This window comes from Limulus polyphemus, unplaced genomic scaffold (assembly GCF_000517525.1).
Source record: "Limulus polyphemus unplaced genomic scaffold, Limulus_polyphemus-2.1.2 Scaffold2773, whole genome shotgun sequence".
NCBI lineage: Eukaryota > Metazoa > Arthropoda > Merostomata > Xiphosura > Limulidae > Limulus > Limulus polyphemus.
Window position 1 is genome coordinate 78,798 of NW_013668383.1, and position 21,159 is coordinate 99,956.

A 21,159-nucleotide genomic window follows, 5' to 3' on the forward strand; every position below is an offset into this window, starting at 1 on the left:
TTGTCATGTTAACCTTATATTAAAGATTTTCTTCGTTACCCATTCAAGCCGTCTCCAACCATTATTAGTTTCAAAGTGGGTTCCTCGTCATCGAATTTCAATTAGTTATATGATTAACTTAAACTGTAACAAATTGTGATAACTAAGGATATTGGTAACATTATTAATTTACGTTTCCCTCAGAATAGTAAGCATGTAAAGAAACTCAAGAAATATTATGTAACGATATTGTCTAACACTCTTTTTAACGATCTGTGATACACTTTGCTGAAACGTATACAAAGTTTTTATTTAATTACTGACAGATTTTTTTAACATGTCTGTTTATACTTAACGTAACGTTAGAGGGAACTCGTAATCGTGCACAGTATAGATTCTATCGACCTGGACAGCAGAAAACATTTATGCGGTGAGTGTTACAGTTATAAAAATATATTTTTTAATTTTGTGATCATTTTAGTTAAAAATACGTAAATAAATATTCATTGTACTTTCTTTGTTACATATTCAATTAGTTCGACGTATAATTGGAGGAGAGGCAAATTATTTGAAAGATAAATGTTAGATTAAAAACGTTCTCCTGTATAACTTTACTACTAATGCTTCACAAGCCGTAGTATCTTATGGAGTAACGTCATTAATATTACTACTAGCGGTACATTTGCTACGCCCTAAAACGAATGATGTAACCATCACATTAGTACTTTATTAAGTTTAGGCCTACTGTTATTTTGCTATAGTAATACGAATGGAGACACGTGAGCATTGGGTGCGACTGGTAACTACTCAGTCAGTATAATTACATTTAATGGTTTAGTCTTTAGAATTAGAAGGTTAGCCTACTAATACTATTACTAAGCTAGTGTTTTTGTGTTAGACTTTTTATGTGGACCTTGTCAGATGTATTCTGAAAATCCAGATACACTAAATGAGTAAATCCACACCTCTTCAAATAATATCAGAAAAGTTAGCAAGCCAAAATTTTTCCCTAGTGAAATCACAGAGCTGGAATCAACAAAGGTAAAGTAATTTGTCTGTTAGAAAAATGTGAATTCTTATTTTGATTTAACAATGAATATAGCAATATAGTTATGTGTTCCCATTATAGATGCCACAGTCAATCTTTTATCTTTACAAAACCGTATGGAGTGAAAAAGTTAAGTTTTGGTGTTCTGTAGGTTATGTAATGTAGTTAATATCTACAACTCTGCTGCAAAATAATAACAACTGGATTAGAACAGAGAAATGAGAGAAAGGAAACAACAACAGAAGATTAAGAAAAAAGCACAGGTACATTTAAGAGACTGAGAAAGAAGGAAAAAAACGTAGATATTGGTTCAATGTAGTAGTGCAGTAGGTAAAGGATCAACTGGCATTAATAAAATGTTTGATTTAATATCTGGATAATTATTTCCTTAATAATAACAAGTACAACTCTTCAATAATGGGCAAAAAATGCAAAGTACCTGTTAACTGGATAAAATATTATCTTGATTTAAATTTTTTTTGTGGAGACAGTGATAATGGGCATAAAGAAGTAGATGTATGGAAATACTGTGCATTAAAAGTATAAAAGATTAAATATATTACTTGACAGACAAAAGGCACAATATGACAGGATAAATGAACACAACAGTTTTTGTTAAAATTCCATCATGAGAATAAACCTAAAAGTGATCTTGTGTAACATCCCATCTCTGCAGTGTGCATTGCATGGCCATGGAAATATAATATGCAAGTCAACATGGCCTTACAGTGACGATTTGATCTACTAAATAATACTTGGTCAGGCACTACTCACCACAGAGCAGGATCCAAACAATGAGCAACAGCAAAAGGAAAATGAACCGATGAAAAGAAAAAATAACTTACCCAGTCAAAATGTCACTGAATTCTGAAGAATTGCTACAGGTGGAAGACGATAATCCAAAGAAGAAGAAAAAACCAAGATCTGATGCAAATAGTGAGAGATGAACATATCATGGGTAGTCCATATGCCTGATATAAGAAGTACCTCCAAAGGACAATGAAGATGAAACTCCAATGAAAAAGTAAGGTGTTGAATTGGATGAGAAGATACCTGGAACAAAGTACGGGAGGCATGAAGATGGAGGACAGGAAGGTCCAAACGAAACACCGGTGACTGAGGGTGGCAAAGAAGGGAAGGAGTCAGAGGAAGAGGTAACAAAGAAGGAAGCCACAGAAACCACAGCTGAAACAGCCAGGAAGGAGCTAACAGAAGGACTGAACATGGAATATCAAGAAGGATCAAAACCACCCGGTGAAGAAGGAGAGGATATACAAATGTGTTGGGGTAATTCTGGCTGAAAACATTGATAGCCAGAGCAAGAAGACAAGGGACTGGAGACCAAAACCAAGGCAATTTGTGGGTAGGAGATGTAGCAAATGCCTCAATGTGAGGAGTACCCCACTGAAGTCAATGCCACTGGAATCCAATCAATGACAAGAGGAAAAGCAATGATATAATATCGAGCATGTAGGCCCAAAAAAAGGGATTGAGTACAGGTGCCGCCCTGGTGATAAACAACCACTGAAGAAAAGTTAGAATGGATCACTTCCAGATGATTTCTGTCCAGATGGAGAAAATGAACCAAAACACGACTTACAGTGAGAAGTTCCAGGATGTTGGTAAGACCTCTCAGCTGCACACCAAAACCACAAATCTTCCTGTTTATCAACCCAAGCCCCGCATCCTCGAAGGGATACATCCATGAAATGTGTAAATCTTGATGAGGAGGAGTAAGCGGGTCACCCGCCAACATACTGATCGTGTCTAACCACCAGTGTAAATCATCAACAAGGGTAATAACAGCTGACAAAGGATCCATTGCAAGATTCCACTGATCATGAAGAGCTCATAAAAGAGTCCACATATGAGCCTGACCTAAGGGGATAAGGGCTACAATGGAAGATCACATCCCCAAAAGCGATAGAACTTCACAAACTGTAATACAACTGAAAACCCACTGAACGAGGTTGAAGAGGAGAAGGGTGGGCCCAACTGAGGTGGACAAGATATTGGATAGGTCACAGTAAGGACTTCTCCAACTTGATTAACCAGCCCACTATAGCCACTTCCAGAAACAACTGATAAGGGTAATAGGTGGACTCCTGGTTGGAAGGAGCTAATAGTACCCAGAGAGAGGAAAGTGCAACCCGAGAGCATGTAAGTAACGAACGAATACTCTGATTGCCTGACAAAACATACAGGGCCAAACCAAGTCTGAAGGGCAGTGCGCAAAACAAATAAACCACCCAGTGGAGAACAAACTGAAGAGAGGGTTGCGAGTGATGAGATATCAGGATATGCAAATAAGCATTCGCAAAATTCCTCTTGGTCATCTATAAACCTAGAGAAAAAGCTCATCTAAGCATGAGAAATGACTCCTAGGTAAAATGTAGCAGATTGAAAATTAGATTGAGGCAGGACAAACCTAGTACAGGACACCAGTCTCCAGTTTGTCGTGAGGACAACAAACAGCCTGGAGAAAGATGATGAACAGATGCAATGGCCTGTTGAGACAAAAAATCTTGTACCATCTTGAACAGACACTGGCTGTTTAGTAGCCGGATCCTGAGTCATGGGGAAGGAAAAGGTTACCTTAGACAAAGGTGGTGGGGAAAGAAATAGTAGGACAAGTCCCTCTGATAAAAACCCAATAACTCATGGATCTGTATGGAAAGATCACCAAAGGGTAACAAAATCATACAGTCAAGCTCTCACTGGACCAGAACCCACTGGTTAGTCGCAGGTACTATTGATGACATCTCCAACAACAATGAATAAAATGACAAGATTAGAAACCCCTGGAAGAAGGAACAGGGAAGGGTAGATAAGGACCAGGATGGGAAAGGAATAGGGGCTGGTCGTGGCTCCAACTGTGACAAATGTGCTACCACAGAGGAAAGGGTAATGTGTTAGCACACAGATTACACTTGTGATTCCAAAGTCTCAGATACATGATCTAAAACATATCACCAAATAAAAAAGGGACATACATTAATCCCTAAAAGAAAGATGATGGCAAACAAACCCAGGACAAGGTCGCGTTGTGACCCAGAAGATCCCAACAACAGTGAAACCATGTGTGTAAAGCGAGAGCTGAAGACAACATGGAGATAATAAGAAATCACAGAAAAATGGGGAATTGGATAAAACATCACATACCTAAGAAATCATGTTGAAAAATGCCATATTAGGCCTAACTGATTCTGCAGGAAGGGTAGGTAAAGGTGGTGTAAAAAGGCTATCAAATCTTCATCGGCCTGAATGGGTTTGGCCTGTTCAGGAGGATTAGTGTAGCAAGTTCAGGGGAATGAGATTGACCCATATAATGATCAATCTCACAGCAGATAACAGCAGAGAAATCCAACGATAGGTCTGCCCCACCTGCAGTCTGTGAAAACAGTGCTAAAGGCATAACAACGAAGTGGGAACATTAACCTCAAAATTCATTGTTGAAATACATAAATCAAACAAGAGTTCTGATGTAAAATAGCTGAGTGTGAGAAAAAAAAAAGATTGGGAAATTTAGTTAAAATAAAAGATTTCTTCAATGTAAAGAAAAAGTAATGAAGAAATCCACTTCAGAAAGCAAACTATTAAAATCACAAACAATTCACACGAAGACCACCAAAAGAAAAATCATCTGAAAATGAGTACTGCCAAATGAGAAGTGACAGTTTGGTAGAATTGAATAGAGGGAGTCACATGCAACATGAGAGTAGTCACACACTTATTGATGGAAGGTTGATGCATGATTATTTGCATGAGAAATGCTTTGTAATCAGTCAATTTCAATGGAGGGGAGATAAAAGGCTTGTGGCATGCATAAAAGTTTTTGCATATAGAAGGCAGCACTGAACGAGAATAGGTATTTATGTGAGAAAAGGTAATGTACAGTATCAGAATTTGTACTTTTTTGGTCCACATTAAAATGTGTAAATTTTTTTGGGACACCATATATTTAGGCTTCTGTTAGTAGATACAAGGGAAACTTTTAGTTGGAGTTTGTTACAATCACCAGATGAAACTGATGAAATTAGTAATCTTACAGTGAGGTTAAGATTTCAGATAATGAGAGCACAATTATGGGTGATTTTTATTTTAGGCATAGAGGTTAGGAAATTATAAGAGTCAAATCATGAGGGAAACATGTTTTTAGAAAATGTTCAGGATAGGTTTCTTTACCAATTAATCAGGAGGCCTACTACGAAATGCTATTTTAGATTTATTGTTAATAACTTCTAATATATAAATTGTAGAGTTCAAGTAATCATTGCTCAATCATGTTAGATGTTTTACTGCATATGGAAATCATGACTGATGAAAGTTTGAAAAGGAACAACAAAAACTCTCTTGTAAATGGATCAACCGAATTAACTGGAAATACTGACAAAACAAAAATTAAAATAAATTAAATAATAAAATGATATCTGCAAATAAAAAGCCATGTTTGGTCACAAAGAGTAGGAAAAATGAAGTAAAAGAAAAGTATTATAAATTTAAGAAGTTTAAACTGACTGCTGTAACAGAAGATTTACAAGATTAGAGAAGATCAAGAGTTGTTCAAACATGATGTGAGAACATTTAAAATGATATATAAAAAATGACTGGTTGAAAATGTAAAAAATAACAGTAATGACTTCTTTAAATACATTAAGAGTCAGGAAAATGCTAGAATGCAAGTAGAGCCTTTCCTTGACGGATAATAAAGGAAGATTTATTTAAGCAATATTCCTCATCCTGAACCATTGCTTAATTGCAACAATATTAAAAAAACGATGATCACATTAATTCTAGCTTAAGAAAAAAACTGGGAAGTGTAAAGAGATATAGGTTCCTGGGTCAGATGATACTTATCCCATAAGTCTTTGAGTAGTGGGCAAGTGCCAGAAGATTGGAAATTGGCTAATATTACTCCTCTTTTTAATGGAGGTGATAAAAATTGTCCACGTAATTATACTTATAGGCTTACTACTCTTATACCACTGGTGGAAATAGTTTGTCATCTGATGAAAAAATGCTTTGCAAAGTCAATTAAACATTTAAAGTTTAAAATTTTGTTGGATAGTCTACATCTTTTTTAGTTTGAATCTCGGAAAATTGTGCATGCATATATTCCTGTACAGTCTTCTGCCTATTTGGAGAGTTTTTGTATTTAACGCAAATTCAAAAATAAGTATTTGGAATAGCAAAATCAGGTTAAGTCAGGTTAAATCCTCAGTTATAGACTAAAGTTCTTGTTTCTAATACATAGTTGCCCAATTAGACTTTCAATTAAGTATCTAATGTAACAGAAAAGATAAAACATTTGGTTTTCTAAACACAAACCATACTTAACTATCTTATAAAAGAAATGAAATGTTTATCTCGTATTTCTGTGGCACAGAACATTTTCTGTGCTGCTATCTGTAGTCTACATTTGTAACTAAATAATAAAACTAACATTTTTTTCCATAGTACGTGATACTTTAATTTGTCTTGATATATAAACATGTGTGTAGCCTGAATTTCCTTTTGTAGTTTCATGTGTGGTTTTGCATAAAACAATCTGCAAACAAAACCTAATTATGAAAACTAAAAAATTCTGAAACAATGATCTTTAACCCAATTACAATTACATTATCATCTGCTACTCTTTTCATTCACCTAAAATAAAATAAAACCTAATTTAATATAATCTGGACAAGCTTAGAGAGTAGACTAGAAATCGAAAAATATGAATGAACACAGAAACAAGTTTGAAGAAGACAGGTGTAAAGTATTTTGCTGAACATTCTAATAAGCAAAGTGTATGAGTGTGCATGCAGTGATCAGATCTATACATCCATAAATAAAAAGGTATACAGTGATTAGATTTATACAGGTGTCCAAAGTGTGTGAAGTGATCAGATCTATACATCCCTAAACAAAGAGGTATACAGTAATTAGATTTACACAAGTGTCCAGAGTGTGTCCAGTGATCAGATCTATACATCCCTAAACAAAGAGGTATACAGTAATTAGATTTACACAGGTGTCCAGAGTGTGTGCAGTGATCAGATCTATACATTCCTAAACAAAGAGGTATACAGTGATTAGATTTATACAGGTGTCAAGAGCGTGTGCAGTGATCACATCTACACATTCATAAACAGAGATATACAGTGATTAGATTTATACAAGTGTCCAGTAATTGGATCTATACACCCATAAACAAAGAGGTATACAGTGATTAGATTTATACAGGTGTCCAGTAATTGTATCTATACATCCCTAAACAATGAGGTATACAGTGATTAGATTTATACAAGTGTCCAGAGTGTGTGCAGTAATTGGATCTATACATCCGTAAGCAAAGAGTTATACAGTGATTAGATTTTTACATTGAAAAGAAGGCCGGAACCAGGAAATTATATAAATGTGTGTTACAGATGTGATCAAACAGAATTATAGTAGAATCCAGAACCAGAAATATTTGAGAGAGAATGAGTGGAAAGTACCATTTTTATAAAGACTGGACCAAAATGGCACTCAAAAAGAAGACATTCTACTCAGCAGAGCATCTTTTTTGCCTTGGTGTACCTTAATATGTATAAAAAGAAAAAGTTGGTTAAGTGGATAATGTTTTTACCTGTGAAGCTAATGATGGGAGCATAGGTGGTGGCATAAACAAGTAAGAGGAATAATACATTGCAGTCCTGTAGTGGAAGGTTCTCAAGAGAGTAGCCCAGTAAAAAAATGAGTGGAAATGTTCCTGGAGCTTTAACCACCCTTCATATATATCTAAAATAACCAGTGAGTCAGTCATGAAACTGGCCAAATCAGTGGGTACTTGGGAAAACCAAACAAAAACTAGTCCTGTCTCAATGATGTGATTCAAAAACTTGAATACAGTGCAATAGGAACATCAAAAGTAAAATAGAAAAAAATTACAAAAATGTTGAAGTACCCAATCCCATGATTCCTACACTTTCAGGGTGACAAAATTTCCCAGACCACTAAGCAGTTTTGCAGGATGTTTCAAACTTATCAGTAATTTAACAATTCATAGTTAATTACCAGTTATTTTTTTGTCAGTCTCTTAGGTTAATAAACAGAAAAAGTTCGAACCTGCTAGATATTGACCAATTAATGGCGAACAATGTTGAAAGGGTCTTTATTTAAAAAAAAAAATGCTCCCAAGCTTTAGCCTAGTAGTTAAGAATTAAAGAAAACTCTTTTACAGAGATCTACACAACATTCTACAATTAATTTGCCAGCGCTTGTCAGGTACAAAACTTACAGAAGCTCTATCCAACACTCTAAAATCAATTTGTCAGTGCTTGTCAGGTACAAAACTTACAGAAGCTCTATCCAACACTCTAAAATCAATTTGCCAGTGCTCGATACATTTCCTTTTTTAATTTTTATTTGTTATTGCAACAAGTGAAAGAATAGGATCAACAAAAATATTTTATATAAATCACAGTAAAGTACAACAAACATACTTAACTAAAAATAGAACTGACTATTAGAAGAAAAAATAACATTACATGGATTATCACATACCTTGACTAATCCACTCAAACCAGAAATCATAAATGTGTTGAAACTGACAAGAATTTCACACAATCTGAAACAAAAAAATAGTTAATTTTCCCCAAACAAGTCAACTTTCAACTCTCCAATTAAACAGCAACTAATATAGTTTCAATGAGGGAAGGTGAAATGTCAATAAAAGTTTAAAATACTGGTTCATATTCATCCATTACTTGTTTGCAGCTTCCTCAATTTTCATTTCATTATTCTAATCTTTCTCAGTTTTATAACACTGAAATGAAATTTAAGGGTCTTTCCAGGAGCAGGAGAGTAAAATTATATTTTCCCATATTTTTCCTGGAGCTGTAAATACCATGATATCATTGTTAGAACTATGATACATCTATTGAGGAAGTATATCCTACTTCGGATATCTCTAATGTCATGCAAGCAGAGGTAGGAAACGAACCTGTAAAAGAATCTTCTACTTTCAGAGGGGACTGCCTGGAGAGGTAACCTTTATAATCACTCACACCACTATACAGTAGTGTGCTGTCAGTCAGTAGACAGTAAAATGACATCACATAAGGGATGCTTAATGTTGCAATTTGTACTGTCAAAGAACATGATCATGCCATGAATCACAAGAATAATTATGATATATCACTCTGTAGGCTACCACACAGCATGACATACACATTTCAAAGACAAGAAATAAAAATAATTGTTTCATTTACTCTTAAAGCAAAATACTTTCTGGGTCTCCACAGAAGCATATTTAGTAATTTATCTGTTTTTAATCTTCCAGTCTTTCTATTTATCACCAAGGGATTATCATCTCCATAATTCAAGTCAATTCCAAAATTTTCCAAAAATTGCTCAAGGTCAGGAATATTGTTAATATCTTATTTCATTAAAACAGAAGCTCAGCCATCTTATAATCTTTAACAACAACCTTGCCATAAGCATCCTTTGGGGTCCAATTCCTATTTTAACATTTTGCTTACATAAGCTTGACACTTTAACATACTTAAAAAAATCCTTGCTGTTTGTTTTAACATTATCAGTTAGCTGTTTCTCTTGAGCCCTTTTGGATTTTCCAGTGTCTTTATTAACTAACCGCTAGCTATCCAATAGTTTTTTAAACCTATCTGCCAATCTAAACTTCTTAAACTTATGGCATTTATCCTCAATTTTCTCCTTTCTGTCCTTATTATGCTAATTACGTTTAATCTTCCTTGTTATCATTTTTCTTTTTTAGGAACATGCCTATGTTGAATTAAAAGCATTTTCTAAAATTTCTAAAGTCTGTCCAAAATCACCTTTTAATAATTCAATAATGTATAAATCTTGTGTCTAGTCTCAAACCTGGATTTCTGAAAATTAGGAACTACAATTTATTTTTATCTCAATATGTATCAAAACATCAATTCTAACTAAACAATTAACAATAACCTCCAAATGTTCCCTCATTTCAACTGTAGTGCAACCATACTCTATTAGTGGTTAACAATAAATCTAAAAAAGCCTTTCCTTCTAGTTGGATCTCTGACAATTTGATATAGAAAAACCACCCTGAAACACCTCAAGAAATCTCAGTCAATATCCTATAAATCAGAAAGAAATATATTTAATTTCATCTTTCAAAACTAGTTTTTGATGACCTTGGAACTAGTGGTAGATAAGATACTGCAAGTGAAAATAATTCAAGAGCCCTTCTGGCTTTCGAAACTGGCAGGCATGGAATTAGCCTTTGGAAAGGATAAATGGTTGGAAAGAGTAGGGTATCTACTGAAAATTACCCCCCCCCCCCCAATATAAGAGTCAGTTCTGTGAAAATCTGAGTAGCATTGCTGAAGTTAAAATTTTATTTACCAGAAATGTATTTCAGACAGATACACCTCTTCACAGACCCTCCCACCCTTCCAAATAACCTCTGCTCTTCTGCCTCATCAAGAATGAGCCTTTGGTCATACATGAAGTACTTATAAGATCAACAAGTGAAAGATGTGCTGCCTTAATACTGATAAAGAGCTATAGTCTAATGGTGATAGCATCACAGACTGATGCAGTACACTTTGATGCTTATAGGGTTTGGAGTTTTGTTCATAGCTTGGTGCATACACACAAAAAAAAAAAAAATTGGCAGTGGTGTGAGATAATAGCTATCAGTTCTTTGGAGAGGAAAGTAGCATTACTCAAATTACTTCAGATCTAAATGGTTGTCATAACCAAGTATTACTTAAAAAATGGGGGGAAAAGATAATGAAATAACACTGTAAATAATGTTTAAAGGACAACAAGAGGTTCCTTGCCCCATCATGGCTGTTCCATTCACTTCGTGAAACACCAATTTACCTATATCCAGCCCTCATTTCCCAAGTGCTCATCAAGACCACTCTTGAACTCTTTCAATCCTATTGCATCTACCACAGCTGATGGAAATCTTTTCCAAAGGTTGGCTACACTGTTCAAAAAATACAACTGCCAAATTTGCAGATGTCTCCTAATCCTACTGTTCTTACCAGTGTTTCTGTTAGAGGACCTCTTGGAATACTCTATGCTCAGAATTTTCCTTTGAACATTGAATATGTGAGTTCATAGAACATCCATAACTTGATTCTCTCAAACACCTAAATAAAAAAACTTTTTTTCCAGTTTCTGAATGACCTTATTTTAGTACTGCAAGCCTAAAAAATCTTTTTTCAATAAAATGTTGACGTGTTTAAAAAATTTAATTAACTTTTGAATCTTTCTAAATCACTTATAGAATGATCACAAGAGTAAATCATTGACTTTGCTAGTCAATTTTTACCATCAGCATACGGAGAAATCTTATGTTTACAACCATTTTCATAAATCCTAGAAATATTAAGAATAATGCATTGGCACCATTATCAATATTATCAAAAGCATTTGGAGCAATGCTTAACATAGAGAGATAAACATGGTAAACAAAAAATAGATGTCTGGTCCAAATGCCCTGGTTTGGAATATGCAAAGTTGTATTATGATGATGATACTTACCATAGATTATCGAGTTAATTACCCAACTTTATACTTGATGCCAATGGTAACTTACTAAAAGATAACCTCTTTTTCACAGAAATAGCTTAATGTGCAAGTGTTAATAAGCCTCTCGTACCTATGCTTTTTAAATGTTATGATCAGGGAGTGTTCTTTTGTTCATTTCAAGATTATTACTAATAGCAAAATACTTTCTTTTGCAAGTGAATGTAATTATCAATCTATTGTGCTGAAGAGCTTAACTTTGATGTTTTTAAAACCCAAACTTTTGAAATGCACATTGTGTTCTGCAGATAGTGTGATACCCAGAAAGTTTGGAAAATTGTTGTTTATTTTTAAAATAGTATTATAAAAATTTGTTGCCTATGAAAAGTTTGTTTGAAAATTGAAGTTTTATTTTCTGTTGCACATATTGATTTATTAAAAATGTATAATTGCATATACAACTGTACAGTTCCAAAAATGAATTTTCTTTTACAATTTAGATGTTCAGCAACATCTAAGTATTACTGTTAAATAGAAAATATGAATCCATTATAATCTTTTTATTATTAATTTGGTTTTGTTAATTTGAACATTACTATTTTATTAAATTTAATTCTGGAAATAGCTTTTATTAAAAAGGCATAATTTATATATGTAATGCATGGTGTATATTAATACACAGTAATTATATAAAGAATTATTAAATATTAATCGAATATGGATTTGGCAATAACAATTACTAAGTATGGAAATGGTAACGACAATTCTGCAACTAAAGTGTGATGTAATTCTGTGGTTACAAAAAAATCAATTTCTTAGCAAAATCAAATATGTGGGATACAGTGTTTTAACCACTCCAACAATCATTAAAAATCCGATTAAACTTTTAGTAATTTAGCAATAAGAAATTAAGAATTATTAAGAAGTTTTGCTGACCAGTAGCTTGAGGTATCAAGTAGTCCCATAACGCTAGCTCGTTAGGACAATATTTTAGGAAGACCAGTATGTTGGCATTTGTAAACACTAAAAGGGGTTGTGAATACTACAATGGCTAGAGTTTAACTAGGAGGGGAAGCATTAGAAGTTGTTTTGTCATTATTGCCCAGTGTTAGGGGGCTATACTACTGCTATTGTCAAGTTTTTCACGACTTTAACACTGATGACAAAGTTTTGGATGTTACTATTAAAGCCAACTTTTATAAGCCTTACCTATCACCAGTTTTTAAAGCCTCTTAAAATTATGGCACATTATTCCATTGCAAGGGTCAAATTTTATGGAGTTTATTATAGAAAAGCCTATGAAGACAGTTGCTAACTTTATGATAGGTTTTCATGAATGTTGACAAAAAGTTTTTGATTTAAATGATGCAACAAGGTGTTTCCATAAGGTGTTGTTGACTGTATTGTTAATAAAGTTTTTCAATGTAAAACAATAAAAAGAAAACAGGGGTAGAAATAATATATTTAATTGTTTTCTGGAATAAATGTTATGTTCGTACTGCTGTAAAGAAAGGGAGCCTGGTCCATGTATTGTGTAAAGTATTGAAGACAGCTATAAAAGAGCTTGTCCTCCAAAATATTATGACTAATTTACAACATTCAATAGGGCTTTGAAGAGGCTCTTTTCATTGGCATGACTAAACATTCCATCCTTCTCTCTAGCCAATCAGTGAACATTGCATTATATAACTTCAAGATTCTGATTCTAACAGTCAGATGTCCTCGATGGCAGCAGAAATTATTTTCATCTGTACTTCATATTGCTAATTTGCAGAGTGATAGGAATTGGACTTAGAGATATTTAAAAAATTAATTTTTCTTGGGGGGGGGGCGTGACCTCTCATTCTCTGATATCCATTCATTTAGGTCCCTCCACACACACTCCTTTCTGAAAGTCCTGGATCCACCAATGAGTTCACTGCTGGTGCTAAAGGTTTTTGCTAACCTTTAATACTGTCAAAACTTCTGATTTTGAGTTGTAAAGGAAATGATACACTATAGTTTCTGGTTTGATATCAACACAAAAGTGTTGTACATCTGACTCAAAGGTTAGTTTGTTGGATGTCAGCAAAGCTACATGAGGGTATCTGTGCTAATCTTCCCTAATTTTGAACTGATAGATAAGAGGAAAGGCAGCTACTCAACACCACCCACTGTCACCTCTAGTCAGACTGAATACTTGGACTTAACTGTCACATCTATAACATAGTCAAGGTCCTAAAATGTGTACTTGGCCACTAACTTAGATGAATGACAAGGAAATGCAACTAAGTAAACGATACCAACTGCTAACTGCTGGACTACTCTAATTGATTAGTATGATTTGACCATTGCTCTTATCATAACTCTAACATATGAAGTGTGATTTTTAAAAATATTTCTTTGTTATTTTGAAAAAGCTTTGGCTTCATAAACTCCATGTTACATATTTATCCTGCTTCAATGGGCATAGTAAAATTATACAATTCCTTATCATTATACTACAAAATCAATGTGCATAAAGTATATTCAACACATTGATAATTGGTTTTGTATATCCACCTCTAGCAGCCAAAAATGAAAAATAGTACATTCAGCATATATTTTTCAACTTTTCTTTGTTGATAAACACACATAATTTAATTTGAAATAATATTATATTCAATTTTCCTTACATGAAATTACATTATACTGCTATTCAAATGGTAAATGCATCATATATTATTTCTAGTTAACATTAACTAAAAGTTCATAGATATTACATCACTACTACATATTAAAAAAGTTAGACCTGTACTTTCTTATGCTTTTGTAGAATAATTTAGAAACTCGAGGCTTGTTTGTTTGTTTGCAATTAAGCACAAAGCTACACAATGGGTTATTTGTGCTCTGCCCACCACAGGTATTGAAACACGGATTCTAGCATTGTAAGTCCGCAGACATACCGTTGTGCCACTGGGGGCAAAACTAGAGGCATTGTTTTCTTACATTTACTAAAAGTTCACATATATCTAACAGAAAAAGTTTGAAATTCCAAACCAACTTCTACTCAATGCAATGAACAATTGTAATTTACTAACAAAAAATAACACATGGCTTAATACTAAAACCACACATACAGCTCACTTTTACAGTTAAAAAACTAGAAAGAAACATATATATGTCTATATTATATTGCTTTACAAAAGCATTATATGTGGCAATTACTTGTAGCGATATTTCCTGATGCAGTCATTTCCCAAGTCTACAACCACCAACTCATTATTCTTCAAAATGGCCAGGCCAGCCGGCCTTTTCAACTTTGTTTTTGGACTATTGATACAAAATGACAAATGACCAGAGACAAAGTTGAAGATCTGGATATAATGTTTGTTTTTCTCTGAGCGACATACTAGGAGATTGCCTTCTCTATCGGACACAAGACCTCCAAAATGACCGCCATTCCTTCCTTCTGGATAGATTTCTTTGAGAAACTCACCTGAAGAGGCAAATACTAAAACTGAAGATTCTCCTACAAGTATTTCATCTTGTGGTCCCACAGCCACAAACTTGACAGCCTGGGATTTAGAATTGCTGAACCCTGTCAGCTCTATCCTTTGAAGCAGATTTCTCGATTCATCCAAAATAAAGACACAATTAAGGTTGTTATCGAGGACAAGAATTTCTCCTTGACTGTTAACTACTATGCCCATAGGTTCGACAAAGTCGGGATGAGTGGATTGACTTATAAATTCACCATCAAATGTCATCTCTGTTATGTATTTAGTTTTCCAGTTTATGACTAGCATGGAATTGGCATGTGTTATTGCTATCCCAGTACCTCCACATTCTTCCAGTCCTACTCCTACAATGTGATGAATAAACTCCAAATCAGATCCAAGAACTTTGATCCTGCTGTTACCTGTATCAAGCACAAAAACCTGCCCAGCAGGACCAATGGCAACAGCACAAGGTTGCAGAAACTGGTTGTCTTCACAGCCCGTGGTGCCAAAGGAAACTACAGGGTTGATGTCTTGCAATGCTTCAAACCTGAAAGGGCTGTCCTTGATTGGTCTACCAAAAATAGTTATGTGAAGTTTGTAAACACCTGGCTTTTCTGTCCTGTATTTGATTGTGTATGTCCCATTATTGTTGTCAACAACAGTAGCTTTTACTATTTCTCCATTCTCATGAAAAATTTCAACTATTAAGGGGTCTCCTCCAACTGACTGAGGATTCCCTTTGAAATCTACAGCTGTGACAAGAGTTTGCCCTTCCAGATGCACTGAAATGTCCTCCACCTGAGCTGTGCACAAAGAAGGAAAAGTTGTGCTTGTCCTAACCTTACCAAATGTACCCAAAGCAGTTTGCAACTCATCAAATGCTCTATTATGATCGTATTCATAGGTGATGAATCCATTCTCTCGTGGTTCACCAAAAACAGGCATATTATTAATCTTTTCATTTATTAGACATATTTTTTTGTAGATGTTTCGAACCTCAACTTCATTATCAAGACCTTGACATTGTTGATCCACTGAAAGCTTTTCTCTCTTAATAGTCGCCAACTGCTCTAAGAGAGAGCTTTTTTTCTCAACTTGATATTTTTTCATGGTAGATAATAAATCTTGTTTCCTATTTTCTACAATCTTTAAAAGTTCGTAGAAAGTATTATTTGCAATCTCACAGGACCTCTCCATACTTTCTTCTAACTTGCTTAATTCATTATTTACATTTTCTGTGGCAGTGTTTAATCTATTAAGACAAATATTTGCCTTTTGCAATATTACATCAGCCATTTTTGTAGCAACAGATAATAAATAGAAGGCCAAAATTTCAATATTTTAGGTGTGTGGTAATTAATGTTTTTTTCTTGATTTATTTTGAGGAATATCTAGAATACCTCACCCATTTACTGCTTTCTTGAAGTGAACTCTTAGTGTTATCTGAAGTTACAGCTGTGTTGCTTCCTAGTAAGCAATATCTATTAATAGGGTTACCATTCATAAATGCTATTGTTCAAAGCATCAAGTTCACATTTCATCAACAACCAATTTCCTTACTAGTGACTTGTAACCAGATGATTAGGCTTCAATGATGTACAATACAGCATGGTAAAAATCACTGCCTATCCTGAAAAAGAGAAAAACAAATTGCGATTTAAACTACATTTTGTAAATCTGGCAACATGTTCCATATTTTTGTTTTAGTAGAATAGTTTCTTTTATCAAAAACATTAATTAACATGATTATCTCAACTTACTCCCCATCTAACTTCCCAATGTTTACCAGTTTCAAGTAAGTAATGAAATATCAAAAACTTTTTTGTTCTGTGTGTACTTGAAAATTAACTGTCATAGGTAGAAACATGTTAGTGAAAAAAAAAAAAAAAGAGTTAAAAATAATGTGTGTGTGTGTGTAAACACATCTGTCAATACAAACACACACATACATGCATACATATACAGGAAAGCAGTCACAAAGAATAATTACAGAAAGTGGAAATATGGCCAAGTCCCCTCTCCGAGATGTTAAGTGGCTACCATCTTTCTTATAGTTTTTTAATTTACAAATGTTTTCCTATACATGGCTTATAAATCCCTTTATCTTTGTTACTTCCATGTTATATTGTTTGGTTTGGCAGAAATGGCAACATGTCAGTGACAAGAAAAGTTTGTTTATTTGTTTGTTTAATTTTTGCTAAGCTACTCAAGGGCTATCTGCACTAGCCATTCTTAGTTTTGAAGTGATAGACTAGAGAGAAGGCAGCTAGCCAACACCATCCACTCTAAACTCTTAGGCTACTTTTTTTACTAATGAACAGTAGAATTGACCATCACATTATGATACCCCCATGACTGAAAGGGCTAGCATGTTCAGTGATAGGATTCAAACCCATGAGCTGCAGATTGCAAGTTGAGTTTTCTAACCACCAGACCAACTCTGATATGAAAACTTTCAAGAACCGCAAAGCATGATTTAAGGCATAATTAATGATTAAGAATGGGAACATTTAAGAAGTAGACGAAGAACTGTACCATGATCACATAACAATTAAAGCTGAGCTTTTCAATAATGTAAAAAACATGTTTATTTTTGTTTAAAATTGAGTATTAACTGTGATTAAGTCAAATAAAAATCTGTTATACAATTTTTGTATCAGTTTATATTTAATGTACACAGAAAATGGCGTATTATTACCAAGAATTAGTGTTTGTTGGAAAAAAAAAAAAAATTTACCAATTACTATTTCAAAAAACAATAATTTAATTACTACTGTCCTTAGTGGAGTGTCTGCCTATTATAACAGTACAAACATTTTTTTTGCTTTTCTAAAGTAACGAGAACTTTTTATTGTTCAAATCTGTGACAAACAATTATCACATAAATAATAAAATTGCATTGAATTTGAACAAACATTCAACTACCTATAACAATTTCTACTTGAAATGAGCTTTAAAACAAGTTTTTAAAATTACAGTCACAGTGCTAAGATACAGTGCAATAATACAAATATTTCCTGTAATAATGTTACTATTTTATTTCTTTAATAAATAGTAACCTTACATCAGTATTGTATCCCATTTCTCAGCTATTGCAATGCCAAGCTCTCTGCAGTTACGTGGTAGGTTAAATTTTCCCACATACACAGAGTACAAGGAGGACCAATAAGTGTTCTATGGGATTTAGACAAGGGATTCTTGTGGGCCTATCCATGACCTCAACATTTAAAACAGGGATTCTTGTAGGCCTATCCATGACCTCAACATTTAGACCAGGGATTCTTGTAGGCCAATCCATGACCTCAACATTTAGACCAGGGATTCTTGTAGGCCAATCCATGACCTCAACATTTAGACCAGGGATTCTTGTAGGCCTATCCATGACCTCAACATTTAAAACAGGGATTCTTGTAGGCCAATCCATGACCTCAACATTTAAAACAGGGATTCTTGTAGGCCAATCCATGACCTCAACAGTTTTGTGTTCCAGAGCATCTATTATAATCCTGGTAGTACAACACCAGTCATCTATCTGTCCAGCCCCAAGGAAACAATAAATATCATGTATATCATTTAGCACACTCCCTACCTCTGGCTCAACAGACACAAAACCCATCGATTGATCATTGGTAGGAACATGAAACCTTGTCACTTCTGTGATGTAAACAAGCACTCAATGGCATCTAAACTGATACATCAAATTTTATAATTGAATTAAGATGTATTTTTCCAGACTGTATTAAAGACTTCCCTCCTTAATCTCTTAGTTAAGTATATATATATATATAAATAGTTTATAAACTACTGATTCCCTTAATTGTCCATAGGCAATTAAATCAGCACTATAAAATAATAATGAATTAAATATCACAATACTGTTATCAGTCCTGGTTGTCCACTTATTGTCATAACGGATAATGTCTGTGGTAATAGCACCCAAATGTGTTGGGGGTATCCCACCTGTCAGAAAATATCCAAATGCACAACGTCTCAGCTTTTACTGCCTTTCACTGTCTATAGTTGGTTGTGGGAAGGCAGTTATCGTTAAATTTCATAAAGTAGAAATGAACTGAAATACAGCCACCCTAATATTTCTACTAATTAAACTCCCAACCTCCACCCTTTGAAAAACGATATCAAATAGAATTATATATACACACACACACACACAATATAAATAAAAAATTGGGAATTTAAAAACTTTCAAATAGGGATTGTAAAAACAGTAAGGAAACAAGGCTGGAGATACTGTAGACATTATTTACTCAAACTACAAGCCCCTATTTTGGCTCCATGTTGTTACCTACAATTACATTTGGTTGAGTCAAAATAGCAACAGTCCAGCAAGGTGTCATTTATATTGTTCGCAACAATGTAAATGCACAGTTTTCATTAATGTTGGTTGCATTTTCTATCTATTTACTACAATAATAGCCAAAAAGTAAATTACTGGTTTTCTTTAAAATATGGAATCACCTTGAAAAAATAAATAAAGAAGTTAAAACTGGGGCATTTGTTACAATAATTTTCTCCATTATATGACCTGTATGTGTCTAGGCCTACTACATTATAAGTATAATTTTCTCCATTATATGAACTGTATGTCTAGGCCTACTTCATTACAAGTATAATTTTCTCCATTATATGAACTGTATGTCTAGGCCTACTTCATTACAAGTATAATTTTCTCCATTATATGACCTGTATATGTCTAGGCCTACTACATTACAAGTATAATTTTCTCCATTATATGACCTGTATATGTCTAGGCCTACTACATTACAAGTATAATTGCCTCCATTATATGACCTGTATATGTCTAGGCCTATTACATTACAAGTATAATTTCCTCCATTATATGACCTGTATGTGTCTAGGCCTACTACATTACAAGTATAATTTACTCCATTATATGACCTGTATATGTCTAGGCCTACTACATTACAAGTATAATTGTCTCCATTATATGACCTGTATATGTCTAGGCCTACTACATTACAAGTATAATTTACTCCATTACATGACCTGTATATGTCTAGGCCTACTACATTACAAGTATAATTGTCTCCATTATATGACCTGTATATGTCTAGGCCTACTACATTACAAGTATAATTTACTCCATTATATACTGTATAGATCTAGGTCTATTTTATTAAAATTTTAAATTTGCTCCATTATTTGATCTACATAGATACAGGTTTATTATATTACCAGTTTAATTAGCTTCATTATACGATCTCCATGGTAACCGGGACAACTAGACAATTACTATACGTCCTACTTCCTCATTTTTTATGTGTCTAATTTAATTATGCGGCGCCTAGTTGTCTGGTTACCTCCATCTTTAGTGACTTTACATTAGTTTAGCTATTTTCAGTATATTATCTAACCTGAATATTTCGGGGCCCTGAAAATTTCATGTACACACTGACGGACACAAGACAAACAAAACACTTTATAGTATAAGGATTATAACGGAATCCGCTATTTATTGGGCTTTACATAATTAATACTCATTGCATTATTATAACATATTTTATCAATTTGCTCCAGGTGAATAACTGACCACAATAATATCGCAAAGATTTATATTTTACAACTCAAGCCTTCAGTTGTGAATAACTAACGGCACGCCGCAAACTGGTTGTGTGATAGATCAACTAACGCTTATTTACATACAATGCATATAAAAGTCTAACAGTAATACTAGTACTACTAAAGCACCTGATGTTAGAATTTTACAACGGGCGTACTTTTGCTCTTCTGCCAACTTTTTTTTCACGACTTTACGAATGTAGAAGTAATATAAATGCAATCTGACAAACCACTGGGTAACAGATATGCCACCAAAGTTCACTCTAAGAGGGGGAGGGGAGTTCTGTATAGAGCATTCTCATTAACCTGCTTGAACTGGAATATTTGAACGTTAACAACTGCTTCTTGAGCACGAGACCATTTATCAACGTCACAAAACTGTTTTAGTTTCCTTCAAGTGCTAATGATGGGTTCACAGAGTTCCAGACAGTGAGACACGAATTCATTCTACGTAACCCTAAAATTACTGAAGGTCTCCAGACATCAACAGCTTTCTAAAAACTGATGCATTTGGGATCATTTTATGACTATTATTTACAGACTAATAACATACAAGACGCATAA

The 21,159-nt window shown here is 34.0% G+C and overlaps 2 protein-coding genes across 3 annotated transcripts in view; both read right to left on the reverse strand.

Moving 5' to 3' along the window:
- Positions 1 to 16,629, reverse strand: part of LOC106467869 (alkaline phosphatase-like) — a 64,197-nt gene extending 47,568 nt beyond the window's left edge. Inside the window, exons 1-2 of one of the 2 annotated variants that reach the window (XM_022396079.1) lie at positions 8,994 to 9,087; positions 8,555 to 8,618 (exon numbers count right to left, since the gene is read on the reverse strand). The gene's annotated coding sequence lies outside the window, so the exon portion shown is untranslated. Of the gene's footprint in view, positions 1 to 8,554; positions 8,619 to 8,993; positions 9,088 to 16,557 lie in introns of those variants that run through there. The other variant, XM_022396078.1, reaches the window with a different exon arrangement.
- Positions 12,287 to 16,564, reverse strand: LOC106467871 (tripartite motif-containing protein 2-like). The gene has a single exon (XM_013928251.2). It carries the CDS (start codon positions 16,291 to 16,293, stop codon positions 14,719 to 14,721), a length of 1,575 nt encoding a protein of 524 aa, XP_013783705.1. The 5' UTR covers positions 16,294 to 16,564; the 3' UTR covers positions 12,287 to 14,718.
- Positions 16,630 to 21,159: the final 4,530 nt, after the last annotated feature.

Excerpts from the sequence above, each read along its gene's own strand:
- LOC106467871 (XM_013928251.2), bottom strand. The coding sequence starts at position 16,293 with ATGGCTGATGTAATATTGCAAAAGGCAAATATTTGTCTTAATAGATTA.